This window comes from Natrix helvetica (assembly GCF_964273705.1).
Source record: "Natrix helvetica genome assembly, chromosome: 15".
Lineage (NCBI taxonomy): Eukaryota > Metazoa > Chordata > Lepidosauria > Squamata > Natricidae > Natrix > Natrix helvetica.
In genome coordinates, this window is record NC_138565.1 from 8,722,137 (window position 1) to 8,742,955 (window position 20,819).

The 20,819-nt window shown below is 44.6% G+C and overlaps 2 protein-coding genes across 2 annotated transcripts in view; both read right to left on the bottom strand.

Moving 5' to 3' along the window:
* LOC309399629 (uncharacterized protein) overlaps positions 1 to 20,819 on the bottom strand; it is a 234,878-nt gene that overhangs the window by 136,114 nt on the left and 77,945 nt on the right. The window lies entirely within an intron of this gene.
* On the bottom strand, positions 1,719 to 5,125 carry LOC309399622 (uncharacterized protein). The gene is made up of 2 exons (XM_081967625.1): positions 4,619 to 5,125; positions 1,719 to 4,412 (listed from the first exon to the last, which is right to left on the bottom strand). The coding sequence occupies exons 1-2, from the start codon at positions 4,644 to 4,646 to the stop codon at positions 2,542 to 2,544; spliced, it is 1,899 nt and encodes a 632-aa protein (XP_081823751.1). The 5' UTR covers positions 4,647 to 5,125; the 3' UTR covers positions 1,719 to 2,541.

The following is a 20,819-nucleotide window of genomic DNA, read 5'->3' on the forward strand; positions in this document are numbered from 1 at the left end:
TTTTAAATTGCAACTACATGGATACATTTTCTTCCTAGATATAAGAATTCTGAATTCTTGCACAAAAGGAGACCGTCTCCAGTTAAAGAGGACCTAAGGAGGAGAATCTCCTGCCAATGGTTCCTGCTAGTGAATTTCCTCTTAGAAATCAATACCTCATTGTGGAAAAAGGAAATCATATAATTTTGATATAATCCAACTTGGGTTCCTCCTGTGGCTCTTCAACTGCTGGAATCCTCAACATTTGGAACGTGGCTAAAAGAGGGTCTTGTCACTTGGGGGTTTCAGCATCATGAAGCTATGCAATATTTTCTTTTGGCAGAAGTTGTTCAAGGGACATGGGTTGTTTTTCCCCCCGTCCTGCATGGCTGGATTACTTTGGGATTCAGGAGAATCAGGAGACACCTGTCTCACCTAAGCAGAGGGAGCTCACCTGGGATGATGGAACAAAACACAGAAGAGCATGGCAGCACAAAGGGAATGCGATGGGAAGCTCATCCAGAGCTACATTAATGAGTGGAGCTTCCCTTGACAGGGGCAGTCTACATACAAAAATCTACCTTTTGTGAGAAATGGGCAACTTGATTGATTGGTTTTTTCACTTCCTGCAGACATTTCCTTGACATTGGTGTACGTGTAAAAGGTGGAACAGGTGAACTTTGGAAGGATGCCAAGGGCGGCCTGTCATCTCTTAGGGAATTCTGGAGGCTTCATGACCTCATCCATGGAGGTTAAATTGACAGTTACTGTCAGTTATCACAGTAAAGATGTCTTCCAATGAGTCAGAGGGCGACTGCATGGCACGGAGACTTGATACGCTTCGGTGCAGAGGTGGGGGCTCCCTTTGAATTTTGGGGTCTGGTCTTCACCACCACCCCTCCAACCCCTCTCTATTCAGGAGGTCAGGGCTCTTCTGGGGCTGGGATGGGCAACCAGTTTGATTTATTCTGGGACCTTACAATGCCCTGAGTTCAACAGAAGAGGCAATGAGATGGCAACGCCTAGCCTTGAAAACACCCACTGCCCCACTCCCCCCCCCAAGGTCAAACATAACCCTGATGTGGTCCTGAATGAAATCGAGTTTGACATCAGGGGCCTAGATGAATCTTTTGCTAATCACTTAGCTGATGAAGAAGAAGCACAGAAATGCTTTCACAGTCCTGACAACTGGGAAACACCTAGTCTCTGCACCTAGTTGGAGATCAAAGAGGTCCCTAATGAGTCTTATTCATTTAAAACATTCTTATAACTGCCTGTCCTTCAGTCAACTCTCTGCTGCTCACAAAAACCAGTTTTAAAAACTATACAACACATAAAAACATAAAACATTGAAAATAAAAACCAACAAACAAAAGACTGGCATCAATCCATGCCAACTTCTCATTGTCTGATCTCCCAGCGCCTGGGGAAAAGCCAGGGGTTTAAGGCTAAAAGGGTGGAGTCACTTTGAGGATATGGCTGGTATCTCACAAAGGTTTGTTGGCCTTCAAGAGTCCCTCGTAGCGGTTTCTGCTGGAAGAGGAATCCTATTGACAGAAGTTTCAGGTATCTAGGGAGAGTCTCTACCGATATTTGTAAAACTAACATAGATTTTATCAAACAATGACAGGGAGAAGCTCTTTCAGACCCACAACAACAAAGGCCAAATTAGCCTTGGATTCAACCAGGGAACACTTGCTTCAATTAGGATCTGAGTGGGATGATTATTTAAAGCAGTTTATTAGAGGATTGTAGCAAAGATATTTCCATCAATGAAAAGAGGGAATCAAGGTCACAAAACTGGGTTTCATTTTATATTCCATACAATAGAAAAAGTAGAAAAAGAGAGTTGATTGCATGGAAGAAATCATCCTGCTAAGTTGCATTTACATCAAAGACATGGACGGTAACATCCCATAATATTAAGCATGACAACTGAAATGAGCATTGCATTAAAAGAACATTCACAAGGGAAACGGCATCATGAGTCAACCTAAGTCTCTTCTAAAAAAGTACAATTTCAGGAGGTTCAAACAGCATGTACAATTGAAAACGTCCTTTGTTATTCAGCCTGAGACAGTCCCATATTTGACAATTATTAATTACTCTTCTTAATATCTTCTTTACTCACCCACCCCCCCAATTGGAATTATTACAGTTATTATCGTGATTATCCTTATTTTGTTGCTTTGTAGGTACACTGAGAGCTTGTGCACTCGAGAGAAATTCCTAGGGTGTCTATTTACACTTGGCCAAATTAAATATGCGATTGAATTCAATTCCTTGAATACACACTGTGACTGAAGATCTTCTCACACTCAGGCATGTTTATCATTTTTCTCCCACGTGAATTATTTGGTGTCGATGGAGCTTTCTATGCTCAGTATAGCTCTTTCCACTCTCCAGGCATTTATGTGGTTTTTCTCCTGTGTGGATTCTTTGATGTTGACAGAGGTGTGAAGTACTAGTGAAGCTCTTTTCACACTGAGACATCTGTGAGGTTTTTCTCCTGTGTGGATTGTTAGATGCCTTTGAAGATGTCCATTAGTTTTGAAAGATTTTTCACATTCCGGGCACTGATATTTCTCTTCTCTCTCCTGGATCCTTTTGGGAAATCCAGGGTCTTCCAAAGGACCCTCTGTCCTCCAGGCATATATTCGGTTTCTCTCTCCAGTGGATCCTTTGATGTCTATAAAGGTGGCTCCTCTCACTGAAGCTCTTCCAACACTCCAGGCATTTATGAGGTTTTTCTCCCCAATGGATCCTTTGATGTTTATAAAGATCGCTGCTAGAAGTGAAGTTCTTTCCACATTCCCAGCATTTATGAGGTTTTTCTCCTGTGTGGATCCTTTGATGTGTATAAAGGCTGCTCCTCCGACTGAAGCTCTTTCCACAGTCAAAGCATTTATGAGGTTTTTCTCCTGTGTGGATCCTTTGATGTCTATAAAGGTTGCTCCTCTCACTGAAGCTCTTTCCACATTCCAGGCATTTATGAGGTTTTTCTCCTGTGTGGATCCTTTGATGTATATAAAGGGAGCTACTACGACTGAAGGTCTTTCCGCAGTCCAGGCATTTATGAGGTTTCTCTCCTGTGTGGATTCTTTGATGTACATAAAGGTTGCTCCTTTGACTGAAGCTCTTTCCACACTCCAGGCATTTCTGAGGTTTTTCTCCTGTGTGGATTCTTTGATGTACATAAAGGTTGCTCCTCTGACTGAAGCTCTTTCCACACTCCAGGCATTCATGAGGTTTTTCTCCTGTGTGGATCCTTTGATGTCTATAAAGTTTGCTCCTCTGAGTGAAGCTCTTTCCACACTTCAGGCATTTATGAGGTTTCTCTCCTGTGTGGATCTTTTGATGTCTATAAAGTTTGCTCCTCTGAGTGAAGCTCTTTCCACACTTCAGGCATTTTTGAGGTTTCTCTCCTGTGTGGATCTTTTGATGTTGATAAAGGTGGCTCCTCTGACTGAAGCTCTTTCCACACTCCAGGCATTTATGAGGTTTCTCTCCTGTGTGGCTCCTTTGATGCGTATAAAGGTTGCCCTTCTGACTGAAGCTCTTTCCACACTCCAGGCATTTATAAGGTTTATGTCCTGTGTGGATCGTTTGATGTATACAAAGGTTGCTCCTGTCACTGAAGCTCTTTTCACACTCCAGGCATTTATATGGTTTTTCTCCTGTGTGGGTCCTTTGATGTTTATAAAGGTTACCCCTCTGACTGAAGCTCTTTCCACACTCCAGGCATTTATGAGGTTTATGTCCTGTGTGGATCCTTTGATGTCTATAAAGGTTGTTCCTGTGACTGAAGCTCTTTCCACACTCCAAGCATTTATAAGGTTTCTCTCCTGAGTGGATACTCAGATGCATTTTAAGAACGTTATTTCTTTTGAAGCTCTTTCCACATTTGAGGCATTGAAATTTCTTTCCTCCCTGCTGGATCCTTTGGGGATTCCTGGTTCTTGCAAAGGACTCTCTGCCCTCCAGGCATTTCTTCCCTTTCTCTCCCCAGTGGATCCTTTGATGTTTATAAAGGTCACTGCTAGAAGTGAAGCTCTTTCCACATTCCAGGCATTCATGAGTTTTTTCTCCCGTGTGGATCCTTTGGTGTCTTTGAAGATTTCCATTTCTCTTGAAGGATTTTTCACATTCCGGGCACTGATATTCCCTTCCTCCCTCCAGGATCCTTTGGGGATTCTGGGGTTTTCCGAAGGACCCTCCGCCCTCCAGGACCGTCTCAGAGTCTCCGCCTGTTTCCTGGTCCCCGCATCGCCCTCCAGGCAGCCGCCTTTCCCGGGGTCCCCGTGGGCTCATCCCTCCTGCAGCCCCGGAGCCTCCCTGCTTTTCCACGCCGTCTCCCGGGGAAGCCGCACAGGGATCCCCTGCAATCAGGCGGCGCTTCCTTCCTTCCTTCCCCGCCGAGCTCCTCCGTCCACCTGCAGGTGAGACAGAGAGGCAGATCACGGCTGTGTCCCGTTCCCTGCAGGGGAGGCCCAAGCTGAAGCCTCCGCCTCCCACGGGTCTCCCGCCCAGCGTCTCCCCGTCAGTCCAAACCTCGGGCGCTCAGCCTCTCCCTGCTCACAGGTCTCCCTTCTCCAGGGGGATTCCTGGACTGCTACTCCCGGCGTCCCCTGCGCCCTACCTGCCTGAGGCCGCATGCGCACCCACATCGGAAAAATTCTTCCCGTCGCTTCTCTGTATCTGAAAGTGAGGGCTAGACAGGCCTCCGTCCCGTTTTCGGGCAAGCTCCGCCTCTTCCTCTCCTGGCAACGCCCCCTGCAGCTCTCTTGGTCTGATTGCGGAAGTAGGGAAGAAAGCGCTTTTCCTTCCAGATCGTGTCATTTGCATCTGTGAAACGTCTACGCTCATCTCTCCTGCAGCCCCGGAGCCTCCCGGCCTTTCCCCGCCGTCTCTCAGGGGCGCCGCGAAGGGACTTTATGCTCTCGTGGGGCTCTTCCTTCCTTCCCCCTCCGGGTTTTTCCCTCCTCCTGCCGGGGTGGGGTGGTTGAGGGAGAGAGGGAGATAGAGGGGCGGGTGACGGCTGAGTCCCCTTTCCCGTAGTCTCTTCCGAAAAAGACGCTCCAGGACTGCGACTCCCAGCATCCCCTGCGTCATCTGGGCTCTTCTGTCGCCGATTGATGAAGCTCCCTCGTTGCCCGTTTTGTTTCCGGAAGTGGTGGCTTCAAGCCTTTTCTTCCCCAGAAGTTCCGCCTGTTCCTTTGCAGAGACCGGTCCCAAGCAGTCCTCCTGCCAATCGTTGCCCTCCCCAGAGCGACCAATGGGCGTCCGTCTTCCTTCAGCCAGAAGTGCGTCCGGTGTTGATGGTTACTATGGTTCCCCGCGGAGGTGGGGGCGGAGGGCTCCCTTTGATCTTTGGTGTCCTTCTCCCCCCCCTCTTTCCCCCAATTGAGGCCGTGGGAGATCAGGGTCTCTTCTGGGGCGGAGACCTTATAGCCTCCTATAAAGGGGAGCCAGAGGGCTCCTATGATGGAGGCACAGCAGGAGAAAGCAAGGGACGCTCTTTCAGTCCAGACCACCTCACAGGGTTGTTTGGGGAAGAGAGGAGGGAGGGGTCACCGTGGCTGGAAGGGGGAGGGCCTCAGAGAGCTCCAAAGACCCCTCAGTCCAACCCTGAGCTCCAAATAGTCTCTTTTCTTCCACATCTTATTCTCTGCCTCATTTGCAGAAATAACAAAGGCAGAATCCAAAGAAATAAATAAACTCTCCATATGTACTCAAGTGTGTTTTTAAAAAGCAACAACATGGCTTCTATTTGATGCAGGAAAGTTCTTCTTTCTAGATAGAAGAATGTGGAATTCTTGCACAAAAGGAGACCGTCTCCACTTAAAGAGGACCTAAGGAGGAGAATCTCCTGCCAATGGTTCCTGCTAGTGAATTTCCTCTCATTCTAATCAATTATTGTGGGGAAAAGGAAACAGGAAATCAAGCCATTTCAATATGACCCAAGTTGATTTCTTTCTGGGTCCCTTTAACTGCTGGACTCCTCAACATTTGGAAGTGGACCAGAAGAGTGTCGTGTGCCTTCGGGGGTTTAGCTTCATTAAGCTATGCAATATTTGGTTGTGGAAGAAGTTGTCCAAGGAAGAGAGGTTTTTTTTTCTGTCCTGGTTTGCCGGATTACTTTGGGATGCTGACCTGGCTGGTTACATCGGACATAATGAGTCCCACGCCCCGAAGCTGACAACTACAAAGATCCCGCTTCTTCTTTGCGCTGACGATGCGGTTCTCCTTTCATTGTCAAGGCCAGGACTGAAAAGATTACTTTCTGCATTTGGGTCTTACTGTGCTGAAAACCATTTGACTATTAACTATGATAAATCAAAAGTATTAGTGTTTACTAGAGCCCAGAAATTATATTACTGGGATATCAGTGGCAATGCTGTTAAGCAGGTTTTCCATTTTAAGTATCTAGGTATCCAATTTCAGAACACTGGTGCCTGGACTAGACATCGAACCCAGGTGCTGAACTCGGCCTCCTGTAGTCACTAGCAGATTTTAAGATTCTTTTATACCCAGGGTGGCCAGTTCATTCCCTCTGCCCTACGTATTTACAAAGCCAAAATGCTGGCCCAAACTCTTTATGGCATTCCCATATGGATACGGGGCTTCAAGGACTGCATTGAAAGAGCACAGGCTGCTTTCCTTAGAAAACTTCTGGGTCTTCCCCCTTGTGTTGGTTTTGCCTCGATATACCTGGAACTAGGCATTCGATAGGTGGAATGTATGGCCTGGATAAACACCTTTAAATGGTGGTTTTGGGTGCTCTTTCTGGCAGTTCCTGGCAGCTACCTCTCCTTGGTGTTCACAGACTCCCATATTTCTCGCTGGGAGAAAGAGCTGCTGAAGAAACTTCATCTGCTAGGTTTCACGGAGGATGCCTTGGGAAACTACGACCTCAAGGATGCCCAATTTAGGATAGTCCAACGGCTCGTGGACATTGATTTACAATATCTACGAGCCAGAGCCAATAAAACTTGCTCCCCCCTGACTCTCAACCAAGTTAATAACTATGGATTGAGGATGGCTTCCTATTTTTATACCCTAACCATTCCCAAGTATAGAAGAGCTTTTTCCCTAGCTCGCTTCAATGTCTTGCCTTCAGCACTTCTGGATTCTTGTTACAAGAGGCTCCCGATTAATAAGCGGCTATGCCCTTCTGACAGAGCTGAGGTTGAGACAGCAGAGCATGTCCTTCTATTTTGCCCTATGTATAGCGCGGACAGATCTAGGTTACTGTCTCTTCCCGAAATCGTCCCCTCTGGTCCTGATGGCTGTGATCTGTATGTGCATTGCCTTGGGGATGTCTCCTCGTACATCACCTCTCAGGTTTCCAGGTTTGTCTTGAGAGCTGTGACCATTAGAGGAGAGAGCTGAATCCTCCCTTAGTTGGGCTTTTGGTGACTGGCTGCTGTGTCTCTTTTGTACTGTTCGTGTTTGGTCTGTGACTGTAAATAAAGTATTATTATTACTTTGGGATGCAGGAGACAGTGTCTCACCTAAGCAGAAATCATGGAGGGAGCTCACCTGGGATGGAACAAAACACAAAAGAGCATGGCAAAAGAACGGGAACGTGATGGGAAGTTCATCCAGAGCTACGTTAATAGTGGAGCTTCCCTTGACAGAGGCAGTCTACATACAAAAATCTGCCTTTTGTGAGAAATGGGCAACTTGATTTATTGCTTTTTTCACCTCCTAAGACATTTGCTTGACATTGGTGTATGTGTAAAAGGTGGAGCAGGTCACCTTTGGTAGGATGCCACAGGAGGCCTGTCATCTCTTACAGAATTCTGGTGGCTTCATGACCTCATCCATGCAGGCTAAACTGACAGTTACTGTCAGTTATCACAGTAAAGATGCCTTCTTAAAGAAGCCAGAGGGCGCCTGCATGGCACTGAGGCTTGTTAAAAGATTGGCGTCAATCCGTCCAACTTCTCATTGTCTGATCTCCCAGTGCCTGGAGAAAAGCCAGGTGTTTAAGGCTAAAAGGATAGAGGCTTTTTGAGAATATGGCTGGTATCTCACAAACCTTTGTTGGCCTTAGAGAGGGTTTCTGCTGGAAGACAAGGGGACCATTGAGGGAATCCATCTGACAAGAGTTTCAGGTATCTGGAGGTGGTCTTACACCGTATGGACATTTGCAAAACCCACATAGAAAAGATGGTATCAAACAATGACAGGGAGAAGCTCTTTCACACCCACAACAATAAAGGCCAAATTATGCGGTGATCCCATGGGGCCCCACTAGCAGTGGCGACCTGAGGGAATTTTGGCCCGGTTTGAGGCTGCCTCTCATACCGGGGGCGAGACACATGAAAAGAAGGCTGTGACACCGTTCGGGATGAAATCGCCACCCCGAACAGTCTCGGGGAGCTCTTTTTATTAGGGTAAAAAAGAGGGCAGGGTTCCGCGAATCGTACACAATAGTTTCCTGTGTAGGTGTGGCAAGTCATAGAAACATAGTTCATGGTTATGTGGTTGGAACAGGATATGCAGAAATATACACAGTGCAGCTACATTTTCTACATTGCAAGCTGTTACTTCCTCAGTTTGAAAGTCCCTGTTAAGATGGTTTCGATATTACTTTAGCTTTGCAAGCATAGCTTTCTAATTTGGGATCTCCCAGTGGGCATCCATCTCAACCCGCATTTACTACTCAATTTATTCCAGTCCCAAATTCCATATATGTGTTCCAATCAGGAAAACTGATCTGCACACATACCATGGTGACCTTGTTCCCACATCTCCTCTGTTTTTGTTTTTTAAAGACACTCTTCTTCGTCCCCTTCTCAGTTGGTTAATGTGAAGGGTGCAGTGAGCGAGGGGATGCTGCCAGAGGCTTGTTCAGTGGTGTCCTTGTTCTCATCCTCACTGTTTAAGGTGAGGGGAACTTTTGCAGACACCTCATCTTCCTAAGGCAGGATTTGATAGGAGCCATGAGTGTGTAGCAACGCATAAACTCGTGTTGTTACCCTTTTTTCAGCCAATAATGACAAACTATTGGAGATAGTACGAACAAAGATTGGCAAAACACAGGGTAATATTATGCAGCCTAAAGCAATCATTCCAATAAGCGCAACTACAGTTTGCAAACCAGGCAATTTTGGCCACCATCCACTAAAGGCATCAGAGAGGTCCATCCCCTTCCATGTTTGCACAGGATTGTTGGAGACCATGGTTTCTCAGGGCAGGTGCCAGGCAGTGGAAGGATTTTTGTGCAGGTTCTGTAATGCTGGAGAGCTTCCTTGTGGCAGAATTATTCCGTTTGATGCACAATTCCGCAGGAAATGAGATAAAAAGTGTCACTGAGTAAGTTTTGTTCATAGTGTGATGGTTTGTAAAGTCATCTTCTTACAAAGGGCTAGAAAAGGACTATTATCAGGAGAGGGATATCCCTGCAGTTGTCTATACAAGGCATAAACCTGACCCTGGGCCAACGTGAGATGTGGTTTTGGGATTAAACATGTAGAAAGCAAATTTTCCATATATACACTTCAGACAAACAAAAGGCATCAGTTTGTGTGATGTATGCAAGCTGTACCCATAAGTCTTGTTTCATGTGTTGTTCAAGCGAATGTCTGGGTGATATGACAGCTCAAAATACAGTCATTATCAATAAAACACAAAAATTGCAGCACACAAATTCTCGGGTGCGCTTTGGTGGTTAAATTCTTCATATCTCCCCATGTCATTGGATGACTGGCATGACAGGATCGGGTTGGTGTAGAGTCACCGTTGCCATCTCTGGGATAGGAGTCAGGGGTTGGTGGCACAACATCTTTGGCTGGACCCTGTAGATGTAAACACAGCAGCCTAGCCCCACCCCCAAGTAATTAAAGTAATCGGTCCTAAACCATGTTTTGTCTGGTAATTGGTGTAAATATACCAGATGAAGAGGCAAACTTGTTTTTTGTTGAAAATGCCTCTGATAAGCGGTCGAATTAGAAATTGAAAAATTCAATTGATTCAAAGTAAATTAAACAAGGGTTGAGTTTTGTTTTGCAGGGCTGGGAGGCCGAGGCATTTTTCCTCTTTTGATTTATTCAGGGCATGTTTGTGTGTCAGTTCAATTGGGCGTCCCAACATTGCAAAGGTACGAATGCAGTGGTTGATAAGTGTCAATGGAAACATGTAGATATTTCCACGGGGCAAATGAAGCATATTGGGTGACATCCATTTGCCAGATCTGTCAGGATTCAGTGCCCCTGGGATTTACTCCCATAGGCACTGAATGTGCTTGCGACTGCATGTTGGGCATTGTTGAATGATTGCAGCCGCTTCTGTTGAAGAGAGATCAAATTGTTTCATAAATGCCTTTGAAAAGGCTGATGGCTTCTGATGTGAGAAACATGAAAGGAGTGTTGTCTTTTTGAAATAAGAGTTTGTAGGGAAAGAAAAAGGACAGCAAGGTAGGTTCAATAGAAGGAGAGAGATATTTTTTGCTTAAAGGGTTGAAAGGAGAGTTCCAGAGGAAAGGTACAGTTTTTGGTTTGGAGCTTCTTTGTAGATTGTTCCTGTTTGCACCGCCCCCAAGGGCGCGGCACTAAACCTTGAAATGACCAGGTTTCCCACAATTTAAACAATTTCCGGTAGGGCGGGAAGAAGCAGATGAAGAAGAAGCAGGAAACGCGCCATTTTGTTGCAACACAGCAGCAAGAGCCCCCATCTTGTGGTCAGTTGTGCCCACGATGCGACAAGCCTGAAGGAAATCAGCTAAAGTAACCCCGGGACGATTTGCTATAGGTTGAAGAACCTTTTGACAATCCCTATTAGTATTTTCATAAGCCAATTTCAGAGAAACTTCCTCATTATCAATTTGTCTTTCTAGATTTCCTTGTAAACTGAGCTGGATTCAAACAAAAATGTTACTCACTCTCTCTGACTACATATTGTAATTTCTAAGTCATCTCTGTAAGAATTCCTAATAGGGCAGCAACTAGCGCTGCCGACAGACAAACAAACAACAGACCAACAAACAATTAAACAAACAAACGTGACATCTGTTAAACATACAAGGTGCGCGCAAACATAAAAACATAAAAGAGGAACAAAAACAGCTTCAAAAATAAAACAAACAATCTAAATAAAATAATTGAGTCAATATTAAAATTTTCCAAAAAGCAAAGTTGAATTAAAACTTCAGATGCAGGCATCAGATATCACCCTTTACCCCACCTTTCTCGGCTGGCAGGAAGAGAAAAGAAAAAAAAATGGTGAAAAGAACACAGCCCCCCTCCTCCTGCCTTCTCACCAGGGGCAAAGAGGGGGGTGAGAGGAAAGGAAAAAATGTTTCAAAAACACCTCTTTTAACACAACACGCTCTGCTTTTTCAGCCAACAAACCTTACATTTCAAGCATCCAATACTGACTACATACACACTCATTCACACCTATAGTTACATTTCTTTTGCAATAAATCAGTCATTAAATTTATTTCAATGAACTAGCTTACCCCCAAAGCAGTGAAAACCCAGGCAGTAGTTTTAATCACAAAAGTGATAGGGCCCTTTAACGACTGTCTGAGTTGGCCTGCCTCAAGGCAAAAGCACATTCATTTTGCTGGCCAGCAATTAATTAATATAATCACATTAATGTTACACACTATCATTATAGATGCAAAGAACGGTAAGTCAAAAGAAATTAAATGCACAGAGGGGGAGGATAGCAAAAGCAGAAGTCAGGAAAGGGAAAGCGAGAGTTGTATTTTTTCCGAGGACACATAAATCATTTTTGTACTAGGGTTTTGATCCCTGATGAAAGAGAGGGCGAGATGTTACAGACATGCCCCTCCTTGGATTTTTACACTCTCTTTTAAAATAACGCTTTTCTTGAGGTTTGCTGCCTTGCAATAAAGCAGCTACTAACAAATTAGTTTTATAAGAAGATGTTCTTATGTCCTGACACACTTCAATCATATCTGCCAAATGTATTTTAGAAGGTAAATCAAATTCTTTTTTGATATCATGGGCAGGACTTTCCGGTTATTTTTAAAATCAGCCAATTGTTTTGGTTTATTGGTAAGAGTTTGCCATGATTAAGACAGAAGGCCAATTAATTACTTTTTTTTTTTCTTCTTCAAACGAGGGAGAGATTTCCCTCCATTTGAGGCAATTTTAGTCTCCATTTTTGATGCGAGGGATGGTCTTATGCCCTCTAAAGGCAGCTAAAGAGGATCGGTTAGTTCTCTCAGTTCGTGAAAGGTGCTGAGCTGGATCCTGAGAAAACTTTCTGCCTATACTTACCGAAGAGTCTCGAATCGTCTCAGTCCCGATTGAGATGAAATGCGCGCGGCCGTTCCCAGGCGAGTAAGTACAGACAGTCCGAAGCGTCCTTCCCAAGGCACGCTGAGCCGAATCACGTCGGGGTCACCAGTTGCGGTGATCCCATGGGGCCCCACTAGCAGTGGCGACCTGAGGGAATTTTGGCCCGGTTTGAGGCTGCCTCTCATACCGGGGGCAAGACACATGAAAAGAAGGCTGTGACACCATTCGGGATGAAATCGCCGCCCCGAACAGTCTCAGGGAGCTCTTTTTATTAGGGTAAAAAAGAGGGCAGGGTTCCGCGAATCGTACACAATAGTTTCCTGTGTAGGTGTGGCAAGTCATAGAAACATACAGTTCATGGTTATGTGGTTGGAACAGGATATGCAGAAATATACACAGTGCAGCTACATTTTCTACATTGCAAGCTGTTACTTCCTCAGTTTGAAAGTCCCTGTTAAGATGGTTTCGATATTACTTTAGCTTTGCAAGCATAGCTTTCTAATTTGGGATCTCCCAGTGGGCATCCATCTCAACCCGCATTTACTACTCAATTTATTCCAGTCCCAAATTCCATATATGTGTTCCAATCAGGAAAACTGATCTGCACACATACCATGGTGACCTTGTTCCCACAAAATTAGCCTTAGATTCAACCACGGAACACTTACTTCAATTAGGATCTGAGTGGGATGATTATTTAAAGGCAATTTATTAAAGGATTGTAGCAAAGAGATTTCCATCAATGAAAAGAGGGAATCCAGGACACAAAACTGGGTTTCATTTTATATTCCATACAATAGAAAAAGTAGAAAAAGAGAGTTGATTGCATGGAAGAAATCATCCTGCTAAGTTGCATTTACATCAAAGACATGTACAGTAACATCCCATAGTATTAAGCATAACAACTGAAATGAGCATTGCATTAAAAGAACATTCACATGGGAAACGGCATCATGAGTCAACCTAAGTCTCTTCTGAAAAAGTACAATTTCAGGAGGTTGAAACAACACGTACAATTGAAAAAGTCCTTTATTATTCAGCCTGAGACAGTCCCTTATTTGGCAGTTATTAATTACCCTTCTTAATATCTTCTTTACTCACCCACCCCCCAATTGGAATTATTACAATTATTATCATGAATATCCTTATTCTGTTGCTTTGTAGGTACACTGAGAGCTTGTGCACTCAAGACGAATTCCTAGCCTGTCCATTCACACTTGGCCAAATTGAATATGCGATTAAATCCAATGCCTTAAATGCACACTGTGACTGAAGATCTTCTCACAGTCAGGCATGTTCATCATTTTTCTCCAACGTGAATTCTTTGGTGTCGATGGAGCTTTCTACGCTCAGTATACACTATATTGCCACAAGTATTCGCTCACCCATCCAAATAATCAGAATCAGGAAGTGTTCCAATCACTTCCATAGCCACAGGTGTATAAAATCAAGTACCTTGGCATGCAGGCTGTTTTTACAAACATTTGTGAAAGAATGGGCCGCTCTCAGGAGCTCAGTGAATTCCAGCGTGGAACTGTGAATGGATGCCACCTGTGCAACAAATCCAATTGTGAAATTCCCTCGCTCCTAAATATTCCAGTCAACTGTCAGCTGTACTATAAGAACATGGAAATGTTTGGGAACGACAGCAACTCAGCCACGAAGTGGTAGCCCACGTAAACCCGTCCAACATCAGTGTGTGACCTCACAAATGCGCTTCTGGAAGAATGGTCAAAAATTCCCATAAACAGACTCCTGAACCTAGTGGAGAACCTTCCCAGAAGTGTTGAAGCTGTTATAGCTGCCAAGGGTGGACCAACGTCATATTGAACCCTAGGATTAGATATGGGACTTCACTTGTAGTAAGTTCATATGCGAGTAAAGGTAGGTGAGTGAATACTGTTGGCAATAGAGTAGCATTTATGTGGTTTTTCTCCTGTGTGAATGATGTCCATACAGAGTTCCTCTCCTACTGAAACATGTTCCACACTCAAGGCATTTATGTGGTTTTTCTCCTGTGTGGATTCTTTGATGTTGACAGAGGTGTGAAATACACCGTATGGACATTTGCAAAACCCACATAGAATAGATGGTATCAAACAATGACAGGGAGAATCTCTTTCAAACACACAACAATAAAGGCCAAATTAGCCTTAGATTCAACCAGGGAACAGTTGCTTCAATTAGGATCTGAGTGGGATGATTATTTAAAGGCAATTTATGAGAAAATTGTAGCAAAGAGATTTCCATCAATGAAAAGAGGGAATCCAGGACACAAAACTGGGTTTCATTTTATACCCCCTACAGTAGAAAAAGAGAGTTGACCATTGAGGGAATCCAACTGACAATAGTTTCAGGTATCTGGAGGTGGTCTTACATGGTATGGACATTTGCAAAACCCACATAGAATACATAAGCGATGGCGTACCTTTTTTGGCTCGCGTGCCATAAGTGAGGGCCGTAGATATGGGACTTCACTTGTAGTAAGTTCATATGAGAGTAAAGGCAGGTGAGTGAATACTTTTGGCAACAGAGGAGCATTTATGTGGTTTTTCTCCTGTGTGAATGATGTCCATACAGACTTTCTCTCCTACTGAACATTTTCCACACTAAAGGCATATATTCGGTTTCTCTCTCCAGTGGATTCTTTGATGTCTATAAAGGTGGCTCCTCCGACTGAAGCTCTTTCCACATTCCAGGCATTTATGAGGTTTTTCTCCTGTGTGGATCCATTGGTGTTTATAAAGGTTGCCCCTATGACTGAAGCACTTTCCACACTCCAGACATTTATGAGCTTTTTCTCCTGAGTGGATCCTTTGATGTTTATAAAGGTCGCTCCTCCGACTGAAGCTCTTTCCACATTCCAGGCATTTATGAGGTTTTTCTCCTGAGTGGATCCTTTGATGTATATAAAGGTGGCTCCTCCGACTGAAGCTCTTTCCAAACTCCAGATATTTATCAGGTTTTTCTCCTATGTGGATCCTTTGATGTCTATAAAGGTTGCTCCTCTGACTGAAGCTCTTTCCACACTCCAGGCAAGTATGAGGTTTTTCTCCTGTGTGGATCCTTTGATGTGTATAAAGACTGTTCCTCAGACTGAAGCTCTTTCCACACTCCAAGCATTTATGAGGTTTTTCTCTTGTGTGGCTACTTTGATGTATATAAAGGCTGCTCCTCAGAGTGAAGCTCTTTCCACACTCCAGGCATTTATGAGGTTTCTCTCCTGAGTGGATCCTTTGATGTGTATAAAGGTTGCTCCTCTGACTGAAGCTCTTTCCACACTCAAAGCATATATGAGGTTTCTCTCCTGTGTGGATCTTTTGATGTTGATAAAGGTTGCTCCTCTGACGGAAGCTCTTTCCACACTCCAGGCATTTATGAGGTTTTTCTCCTGTGTGGATCCTTTGATGTTCATAAAGGCTGCTCCTCTGACGGAAGCTCTTTCCACACTCCAGGCATTTATGAGGTTTTTCTCCTGTGTGGATCCTTTGATGTTCATAAAGGCTGTTGCTATGACTGAAGCTCTTTCCACACTCCAGGCATTTATGAGATTTTTCTCCTGTGTGGATCTTTTGATGTTGATAAAGGTTGCTCCTCAAAATGAAGCTCTTTCCACACTCCAGGCATTTATGAGGTTTTTCTCCTGTGTGGATCTTTTGATGTTGATAAAGGTTGCTCCTCAGACTGAAGCTCTTTCCACACTCCAAGCATTTATGAGGTTTTTCTCCTGTGTGGATCTTTTGATGTGTATAAAGGCTGCTCCTCCAACTGAAGCTCTTTCCACACTCCAGGCATTTATGAGGTTTTTCTCCTGTGTGGATCCTTTGATGTGAATAAAGTTTGCTCCTCTGACTGAAGCTCTTTCCACACTCAAAGCATTTATGAGGGCTTTCTCCCTTGTGGGCCATTAGGTGTCTTTGAAGATTTCCATTTCTGTTGAAGGATTTTTCACATTCCGGGCACTGATATACCTTTCCTTCCTCCTGGATCCTTTGGGGATTCTGGGGTCTTCCGAAGGACCCTCCGCCCTTCAGGACCATCTCGGGGTCTCCGCCCGTTTCCACTCCCGAGCATCGCCCTCCAAGCAGCGCCCTTTCCCGGGGTCCCCCTGGGCTCATCCCTCCTGCAGCCTTGGGGCGTCCCGGCCTTTCCCCGCTGTCCTTTGGAGAAGCCGCGCCGGGACCGGCCAGGGCCTTATCCCGGGCAGCGCTTCTTTCCTTTCCCCGCCGGGCTCTTCCGTCCTCCTGCAGGCAAGAGAGAGGGGGGCGGGTCACAGCTGCTTTCCCTTCTCCGCAGGGGAGACCCAGGCCGAAACCTCCGCCTCCCAGGGGCCTCCCTCCCAGGACTCTTCTGACCGCAGAGCCTCTCAGTCTACGACTCACACCAGTCCGCGCGTCCTACCTGCATCCGGGCACTTCCGTCGCCTAATCTCACACGTCTCTCTGTCGCTCCTCTGATTGCGTAACTCTGGGCGAGGCCGCTTCCTCTCCTCCCCTGTCGCTCGCGTCCATTTCTCCGATTGCGAAGAAAACTTTCTCTTCGGGGCTGGAGCAAATTTGCATGCGGCGCCTTCTACGCCATCCCATTGGCGGTGCCCGCTTTGTGACCCCGCCCCTCGCTCCTTACTGGCGTGCCGTTCTGGCCGCTCGGCGTCTGGATTCCTCCCCCCTTTGGCTCCGCCCCTCTGTTGCTGGCTCTTCCCATCCGCTCCCTTCCGCCCTGCGTGGCCTATCCGCCGTTCCTGCCTTAGTTCGTCCCTCCCTCCAACCTTATCCCTTTTCGGGACGGGGCTGCTCTGACGGGGGGGGCGGATGTGCAGCCTTCCCTCTGCAGGCCTACCTCGCAGGGTTGTTCGGAGGGGAGACCTAATTGGGGGGGAGAGGAGTCCAGATTGACCCCCGGAAAGTGCCTAAGGAGGGGAGGGGGCGGAACGGGGGGGGGGAAGGTGTCGTCTGTCGTGCCCCTCCTCTGGTGCCCCCCACCTTCCTCTTTCTCCCTCCCACTCCTCCTCACCCTCTGCCTCTTTCCCCCCATCCCCTCCCTTTCCTTCTCACCCCCTGCCCCTCCTCTTCTCCCCACGCCTGCCCTTCTTCTGGGACCCCCACCCCTCTTCTTTCACCCCCCCACCCCTGCTCCACCCTTTCCTTCTCCCCACACCTCTCCTTTTCCCCACCCCCTGCCTCTCTTTGCCCCATCCCCTCCCTTTCCTTCTTCCCACCCTTGCCCTTCTTCTGGGACCCCCGCCCACCTTCTTCTGGTGCCCCCCCTCCCTCCCTTAAGCTATGCAGTATTTCCTTTGGCAGAATCTGTTCCAGGGAGGCTGGAATTCCTTTTCTTGGCCTGGATCTCTGGAAGAGAAATGAGGCCTGAAGTTCAAAACTCGGGGAGAGAATTTCTGCCTCCAGAAACGTCTCACCATCCTTTCTCTGGAGGCCTTTGGGTGAACGAGGCTTCAGCCCCCAGGCAGAAATAATGGAGGGAGCTCACCTGGGATGATGGAACGAAACACAACATGGCAACCGAAAGGGAATTCGATGGGAGGTTGACCCGAGGATGTATAAATGAGTCTTAGTGGAGCCTCCCTAGAAAGGGGCAGTCTACATCCAGCAATCTGGATCTTCTTTTGTGAGAAATGGGCAGTTTGAGTGATTTGTCTCCTTGCCTTTTACAGACATTTGCCTGGCATTGTTACAGGTAGAAAAGGTGGAGCAGGGGAGGTTTGATAGGCACCTGTCATCTGCTTTCGAATTCTGATGGCTTTATGACATCATCCATGCAGCCTAAACTGCCAGTTACTCTCAGTTGCCAGAGTGAAGATGCCACCCAAGAGGTTGGTCAGTCTTCAGAGGGTCTCCTGGGCTCTGGGGAAGCTTCCCTCTATTTGCAGCCCATTTATCAGAGTTGTATTCCAAATCTTAAATTCAATTTCTGTTCTTAGGAAAGGGGAGGTGGGTGAAGATGTGCTCCAGAGAACACCCAGCTCCCTTCCTTCTTCCTTTTAATTAGTCCTTGATCGTTTTTAATCATATGGGATTGTTGCTTTTAAGCCAGGCGCTCCCAGTTTGGTCTGGAGCTGAAAAGAGATGAATTTCCTCCACTTTGGGGAGACTTTTACCTTTGTAAAGTATCTTCTTTGCTCACCTGAACATGCAAATACAAATCACCAAGTAATTGAAGCAAAGGAAAAATTGTTAAGGGTCATTTTTTTTCACAGGGTAAAGAAATATAATATTCCGTCCAAGTGACACATCAGTAAGCAAATGACCAAACTGTCATTCCCTCAATGGACAATAACGGCTGCAAAAGCTGATCAGAGTTAGCAGAGGCAGCTAAACGGACTGATTAAAGAACATAATTTTGTTTCTACTTGGAAACCACTTTTGGATTTTGTGCTTAAGGTGGGAAAACAACGTTGATTTGGGGTTTTGTCAATTCGATTTGATGCTACAGAAACTATGTATTATATAAAAATAAAAAGTTGAATGCTATGTCGTTTATTGTACTGCATTAAAGGAATCGAGGAAATTAATGCTTTCCCCTCTACCATACTCTTTTCTCTCTTCCTCCACTATTTTACCCTAAACTTGTATTTTTCTTTGTTTTGTATTTTATCCTACGATAAACTAATAAAAATTGAAAACAAACAATTAAGTGCACTGATTGCTTGTGAAGTTGAACAGCAGAAAACATTGATTCCAGATAAAAGTCCACACGTGACAAATTGATGTCTTAGTCTTTCCCAGCTGGGTTTGTGCCTTTCTTGAAAGTTGCAGGTGTATTTAGACACTCAGAATACTCTGTGGTGTAGTGGCTGAAAAAGCAACTTCTCACATATTAAAATAAAGAGCCTTGGTCAGGAAGGGGAAAACATGCGTTCTTAAAACTTAAAAAAGAGGCGCAGATTCCCATGTTAAAAGAGCTAATATGTCATGTCAAATTCGTGAGGAAGCTTAAAATGTGAATCTAAAGGATGACACACTTTGTTTAACTTGCTGTGAATCAACTTGCTTTCTTAGACTTTGCCTCAGCCTTCTCTTCCTCTCTTCTGGGCCTTTTCTCAAGGGGTTTCTTGCTGGGGAAATACTTGGTTGTGTAAACAGAGGCATAGAATCAACATCACATGAATTATTTCCACCACCTTATAAAACCTTAGTAAGGCCACATTTGAATACTACATTCAATTTTGGTCACATCATTACAAAATGTTGTTGAGACATTGAAAAAAGTGCAAAGAAGAGCAACTGGGATGATTAAGGGCCTGGAAACTAAAGGATATGAAGACCTGGATAAGGCTAGTCTAGAGATAAGAAGGACTAGGGATGATATGATAGCATTGTTCCAATATATGACAATTAACCAGTGGAACAGCTTCCCTGCAGAAGTTGTGGGTGCTTCATCCCTAGATGTTTTTTACAATAGACTGAACAGTCACTTGTTTCAAATTAAAAGGATATATAATAATTAAGTATTAATTATATATAATTATATATAATTAATTATTAAATATATTAAGTTTAAAGAGGAAAAAATAATAACTTGGGCTAAGAATTTTGGCTATGCAATAAATTAGGTAAATGGCAGAAATTATGGGATGGAAACTATAATCTTTATAAAATGTTGTAGAGATGGCTGTTTTCACCTGCAAGAATAGCGAATATGTACAAAGATAAATCTGTTAATTGTTGATATGTAACCAAATACCCAGTTCTTATTATCATATGTGGTGGACATGTCCAAAAGGAAAGAAGTTTTGGAATAAAATCCATATATGGCTGGAAGCTTTGATAACACAACACATAGACCTAAACCCAGAGATATTCTTGTTAAGCATGCTACCAGGAAATTACAATAAAGGCAATATACGTGTAATTCTACATATTGTAATAGCAGATAGGATTGTATACGCACAATACTGGAAAAATGAAGAAACCTCCAGAGATGAGAATATAATTTTAAAAATATTGGAATGTGCAGAAATGGATAGGTTAAGGTTAAAATTAAAGAAAAAGACAACACGGGAGTTGTTTTACAAATGGTTAGTCCACAAAAACAGGTTAGATGGTTGGAAATATGAGAAAATGTGGATTACATGAGAAAGATTTAAAGTGGATTAGTAAATACTTTGTTGGTTATCCACTTGATGCCAATAGGGAAGATATTACTTTTTACAATAATGATTGATATTATCTACTATATGTTTGTATATCAATATGACTGCAATGATTGTCATGATTTTTATAGTTTAACACCTTTGTACCTAGACAATAGAGGGTTCAATATAGAAATGGAACGTTTGATATAAAAACAATAAACGGGGGGAAAAGAATGGACAGGCACTTGTCTGGAATGGTGAAGGGTCTCCTGCTTTAATAGAGGGTTGGAGTAGAAGGCCTCCAAGGTCCATCCACTGCTGTTATTCTGTTATCATTATTCTGTGACTTTGCGTGTACACAGAGAGCTTCTGCACCGGAAGCAAATTCCTTGTATGTCTAATCACACTTGACTAAACAAATTATTCAGCTGAATTACTCAGACATATATCTGACTGAAGCTCTTTACACA

Bases quoted from the DNA above. Each gene is read 5' to 3' on its own strand.
- LOC309399622 (XM_081967625.1), bottom strand. From the start codon at position 4,646: ATGTGGGTGCGCATGCGGCCTCAGGCAG. The intron at 4,413-4,618 runs GTAGGGCGCAGG...TCTCACCTGCAG, and splicing joins GCGCATGCGGCCTCAGGCAG to GTGGACGGAGGAGCTCGGCG.